The 6,000-nt window shown below is 46.7% G+C and overlaps 1 protein-coding gene across 1 annotated transcript in view; it reads left to right on the top strand.

The window, feature by feature from the left end:
* Positions 1–836: 836 nt before the first annotated feature.
* Positions 837–6,000, top strand: part of KCNH7 (potassium voltage-gated channel subfamily H member 7) — a 357,422-nt gene continuing 352,258 nt past the window's right edge. Inside the window, exons 1-2 of the mRNA XM_066612100.1 lie at positions 837–1,104; positions 4,208–4,438. Coding sequence (XP_066468197.1) covers positions 1,029–1,104; positions 4,208–4,438 — 307 coding nt within the window. The 5' untranslated portion in view covers positions 837–1,028. The remainder of the gene's footprint in view (positions 1,105–4,207; positions 4,439–6,000) is intronic.

The following is a 6,000-nucleotide window of genomic DNA, read 5'->3' as shown; positions in this document are numbered from 1 at the left end:
GATTATTCCGATTCTTGCCTCAGTGTCCCTGGACTTCTAAAGATTGGGAACCACTGCTCCACACTCACACTCACACCCCCCCCCCCCAACAAGGGCATGAATAGCCCCTCTCCCCATTTCCCCCAGCATATTGTTCAGAGGTATGCTACTACTGGACAGGGAGGTTCTCTTAATGACATCTGGCTCATAGCCTTCCTAGTCGACTCCTCTTTCAAGAATTTGTCCGACTCCCCTTCCAAAGCCCTCAAAGCGGTGGTGGCCGCGAGTTCCGCAGGCGAATGCTTGGTTATGTCGACCGGGATCTCAGATATTGAGCAGGATGCCAGAGGGAGGTTTTTCTGTCCATGGTTGGAGGAACCCTCCTGGAGGTGAGCCTTGGCTCAGCTGAAGCTCTGGGGAAATCCTGGGGTCCTCCCCCCCCCCGCTTTGCTTTAAGCGTGGCCAAGCCTTGCCTCCTCCCTCCCTCCCTCGCCGGTCGGTCCCTGCGTTGGCCGTCGAGGCCGCCTCTGGAGGGGGCCGTGGCTGCGCGTGGCGGGCTGTAGCAGCCCCTGCTGGAGCTGCTCGTCGCCGGCTTCGGGAGAGATTTATTGGCTGGCTCCGGCTCCAGCACGCTTGAGTAATCCGAGCTGCTGCTGCTGCGAGAGGCGCGCTGGAGCCCGCAGGCGGCCGGGGCGGGCCGGGGCGGGGAGGGGGACGTCACTCCTTCTCGCCACAAGAGCCCGAGCCGGAGCCTGCCAGCCCCGCACAGCCGCCGATGCTCTGAGCCAGCGTGCGCAGGGGCGGCATGGGCGAGGTTTAGGGGACGCGCCAGCCCGCTTCGGACAGCCTCCGCCCGGCGAAGAGGGCGCCAGGCTCGCCCTGGGCATGGAGCGGACTCCGCGGAGGCGAGCGGCCGCCTGGCAGCGGTGCTGAGAGCGGGCGGAGGATGGTCGCTCGCCGAGGGTAGCCGAGATCGCCCCAGCCAGCCGAGGCAGAGCCGTGGAGGAGTCAGCGCGCCCGGGGAGCTGCCCAGCCCGCCTGCGAGCAACATGCCTGTGCGCAGAGGTCATGTGGCGCCGCAGAACACCTTCTTGGGGACCATCATCCGGAAATTCGAAGGGCAGAGTGAGTCCTCCTCCCCCCCCCCCGTGCCTGGGCTTGCTTGGGAGGCGGGGGTGCCTGCGCAGCAGCCGGAGCAAGTTCAGCAAGGGGCTGGCGGAGCTGCACAGGACCGCTCGCCCGGCGGGGATGCCTCTCCTCTCCATCCCAGGAGCAGTGCCCCAACTCTGCTGGGCTTCGCGCTGCAACTCCGCTCTCTTGACTGCCTGGGATGGCTCCAGGGAGGCGGAACACACACACATACACACCAGTAAGGTGGAACACACACACACACACACACACAAGTGGGGCGGAACACACACACACACAGACCAGTGAGAACACATGCACACACAAGGTGCGCTGCTTATGCAATCTCTCCTCCTGCCAGGCAGCATTGCCTCCAGTAGGGGTTTGAAAATGAATGCGGCTGTCCCAGGGAAGGCAAAGAAAGAGAGGAAGGTGCCTATTCCTTTCTCACCTTGGCCTTAAATAGGGTGACCAGGTACAAAGTGGGGGGGGGGGCAGAGTGCTTTAGCCATGGTATAGAGGAGGGAACTTGAGCAGGTGCAGCTCAACATGGAAGAGAAGCTCAAAGATGCACATGCCAAAATTCCTTCCTCATACATTGGTTAAAGTCTGTCTCCCTTTGTCTCTGGTAGCCGTAAACCTTATTTTCAGAGCTGCCTTCTAGGACATTAATTTACAGGAAGTTCCCGCAAGCTAAATTCCAAATGCATTTCTAGAGCGGATGTTCTTGCCTGTCATTTGGCTTTCTAGCTGATGATCTAGATTGGTTGTCGAACCAAGAACATAAAGTTCTCCGAGTCAGTGTGTTGCCTTGCTTGACCTCCTGATGGTTACAGGTAAAGATTCTTCAGATAACACCTGACTTGGCCTGGTCTTAATATTGTGGAAATTGTATATTGAAACACTGTGCTGGGCGTGCGCACATTTCCGACTTGGGTTCCCTTTGGGGAGAAAGGCAGAATATAAATCCAATAAATAAATAAATAAATAAATAAATAAATAAATAAATAAATAAATTTCCTTAAATATCTAGTTGATTCCAAACATGTCAAGAAATTAAAAGTGCTTCAGATTAGCAAGTGTTTTTCACACATTTTCCAAAGTCTGGAGCTGACATGCATTTATTGCAATCGGTCTCCAAGGATCGATGCTATTTCTAGCAATGTAATAGACTCCAAACTCACAAAAGAAATATGAAGGTCAGATCCTACAGCTCTTTGGGATGTAAGTAGCCCATTAAAGTCAGCAGACTTATTTATCTCTGTAAGGCTGTGCGTAATGAGGGCACTGAGTGACACAAGCTATGGTTGCAGCAACGAGAGCTTGTAAATAATCAGGCACTCTCTCCGGGAGTAGCTGTAAATTATGGTCAACTGACATAGCATAGAGAAGAGTGAAGGAAAACCTGGATAAATTATATAGGATATCTATAACCTTACGGATTTCTCATGTCTTTCAAATAAAAAAAAAATGAGTATTGTGCACCATTCACAGATTAAAAATCATGCACACATCTCTGATATGATAGCTGTGATGAAATCAGAGAGGGAAGTCAGGTGAGTAACTGAATCCCATCTTGGTATTGAAAAGACAGACATGGTTTCAATACTGCATCTCTCATTTAAAACAATAGTGGTCTGCAAAAATGAACAGGCAACACAACTTCTCTAGGTAGGGAGATTGCTCCAATGGGCATTTCAAGAGGAATTGCTTGCTCAGTGTTACATGTGGTTTGTACAATAATAATGGAGCCTACAGTTCAGTGGATTGCCCCCAACGGTCTAGAATGATATGGTTTTTGCACCTGTGTGCTTAAGAGCCACCCATGTGCGTGTTTACTGCGTGTTTACTGGGAGAAAAAATGAGTTCAATTGAAGGAACTTGCTTCATGGCCGTACTTGTGGTGTCTTCACGATGTTGTCAAATGAAATCCAGTAATTTGCTTTCTGCAAAACAAAAATCCTGCAGTTATCATTGTGGCAATCAAAGTGTTTCAGGAGTCTTCAAATCATGATACTATTCTTGTGTTGGAGATAACTGGGGTGCTAATGGCCCAGGAACAAAAGCGGTCTCCATTCTTACTTTACCTTAGCGCACGTTCCTCTCCCTCAGATAAAAGCCCCATGGTTAGGCTGCAGCCCTACAAACACTTGCCTGGCGGTAAGGCACATTGAACATAGTGGGACTTACAGCACAATCGTATGCATGTCAGCTCAGAAGTAAGCCTCACTTTGTTTACTCCCAGGAAAGTTGCCTAGGATTGCAGCCTTTCTTCTGAGTCAACATGCATAGGATTGTGTTATTAATTTAGTAAAAATCAGACTGGTAGAATTGGGCACTTACCAATACTGTAAGTATTTCTCATTCTGTAAGTGAGAATTGTTGGAAATTGTCTCAAGGTGATTTCAGAAGGAAAGCTTTTGTTAGCTGGACAAATGATAACTCTTCCATTTTTTTTTTCCATTTCAGACTGTCTTTGCACCACAAACAATATGGGAAATAACTAACTTGCTGATAAGTGAACTAGTAAATTGTTTGGGTGAGCCACTAACTTTTGTGGAATCATTTGTAAGGCTTACATCCCAGTCCTAACCAAGTTTCCAGCACCAATACAGTCATGCCAACAGGGCACACACTGTATTCTGTGGTGGGACAGCAGTCATGGAGGCCTCCTCAAGGTAATGGAACACTTGTTCCCTTAACTTGGAGTTCCAATGCAGCTGCAGCAACACTAGAAAGTTGGTTAGGATTTGGTTGTTAGTTGAATTACAGCACAAGTCTATGCACAGAAGTAAGACGTACTTCTCAGACATAAGTCCTATTTGATGGGGCTTGCTCCCAGTTGCATTACAGCCAACTATAAGGTTTGCAGTAGAATGTCCTGGCTCTGACTTAATTTGATTTTTTGCTACATGCCTGTTGACTTTGAGTTGAGTTCACCTACTTTTTACTGAACTTTTAAAGAGTGCTGGTACACCTGCATAATGTGCAGCTCACTACACTGGAGACATCAGATGCAAAAATAACCGCTGTTCAGGCAGCTGAGATTTTATGAAATGTGAGATTACTGAAAAATGCATTACTTTTTTTTTTATGGCAGATAAAAAATTTATCATTGCTAATGCTCGAGTACAGAACTGTGCTATCATCTACTGCAATGATGGGTTCTGTGAGATGACTGGATTCTCCAGGCCAGATGTCATGCAAAAACCATGCACCTGTGACTTTCTCCATGGACCAGAGACCAAAAGGCATCACATCGCCCAAATTGCCCAGGCGTTGCTGGGATCGGAGGAAAGGAAAGTGGAAGTCACTTATTATCATAAAGATGGTAAAGTAGTTTTGATATATATATATATTTTTTCTTTTAAGTGCGTTGAAATAATGTGTTCATTTTGGAAGATATTTTGAAAATTAGTTTCTTTGTTACTGTGAGTCAGACGCTCAATGGATGTTATTTGATGTGGCATGATGGAATGGTACTTCTTTCTTGAATTGTGGAATTTGAACTTTAGGATGCCATCCTAAACACATTTTGGGTTTTGTCTTGTTTTAAATCTACCTGCTTAAAACACATGACAATTTGGTCATTAAAAAAAAAAAAATAGTGACTAGAGGCTGACAAAAATAATGTGCATGATTAGTCATAGAAGGTACTAAGAATAGTGCAGCGCTATGCGTTTGGTGTTGAAATCTGAAGGAAATTAAAGATGAATGTTCATTTGTCATGATCCATCTTGATAAGGGAATGACAATGCTAATTATTTCTGAATGCTGAAATTAGTTTTCTTTTCTGATTATTCAGCATTATAAGTCAGACACTAAACAAGTCAGAATAATACATAAGCATGTTTTGTTTGCACAGTGTGCGTGTGTTCAAAGGAGAAATGCAAAGCAATCTCATATATTCAGATCTGCAGCTTTAATTAGCTTTGGAGTTGTGCCAGGTTGCTGTTTACATTCATGTGAGCATTGAGACAATGGAGGGGAAATCATGCTTTAAAGCAGCAATGACACATTTTCTGATGGAGTTGCAAAGCTGGCATTTGTGGAGTTGGATGCCAGGGTGATTCTTGCATCTAGTAAGATCAGAATGTAGTTTGGGGGGTGGGGAGATGCTCTGGATGAGATTTCCTTTCTTGGTCATTCAAGAGAAAATACGGCTCTTCACATATTAAATTGTACCCACAAACATGTGAAATGTCTACCCAGGGTTGCCCATAACTAGCTTTTCACACGTGCCTTTCAGTGTAGATGTGTGTGCCTTATACATACCTCTTCAGATATTCACTCTTTGCAGAGGGTGAACAGGCAAAGGTCCTCTGGGATTGCACCACTTTGCCCCACCCCACCATTGTTGTGCATGGGTCGGCTCCACTCTCACCTTTCACGCATTCAGCATTTGTCTACAACGGGTTTCTCCCTATAATTGGAGCCTTGGAGTGTTCCAGGCGGGCAATCGTGGGAAGACTATTTGTTTCTGCAGATAAACTCTAGATGTATTGCGCGCAAGGGGTGGGACTAGTTCACACACATCATTGGCCAGAGATGGAGCTAAGTGTTGTGATTGTAGGGGCTCCTCATGTGTTCACTCTCCAAAGAAAGTAAATGTCTGAAGAGAGCTTGCAGAAGTTGTTGATCTGTAAAATGGAGCTCAGGTACCACCACTGAGACAGCAGCTGTGCTGGATGCGAACATTCTGTGTAGGAACAGCACCAGTTTGTGTTGATTCCAAAATGATTGTAATTTTTTCCGTGGCTGCGAATGAATATACTTGCTAACTAGGAAAAGAGGCACCTTTTAAAATGGTGTCCTGTTATATTTAGCAGGAGGAGAGCGACTGTCCCTCTTCATCCCAGCATGGCATGTTTTGCAGCGGCTGCTGCTGGTGTC

This window comes from Tiliqua scincoides, chromosome 1 (assembly GCF_035046505.1).
Source record: "Tiliqua scincoides isolate rTilSci1 chromosome 1, rTilSci1.hap2, whole genome shotgun sequence".
NCBI lineage: Eukaryota > Metazoa > Chordata > Lepidosauria > Squamata > Scincidae > Tiliqua > Tiliqua scincoides.
The sequence above is the reverse complement of the archived record's forward strand: the minus strand, read 5'-3'. Positions and strand labels throughout refer to the sequence as shown.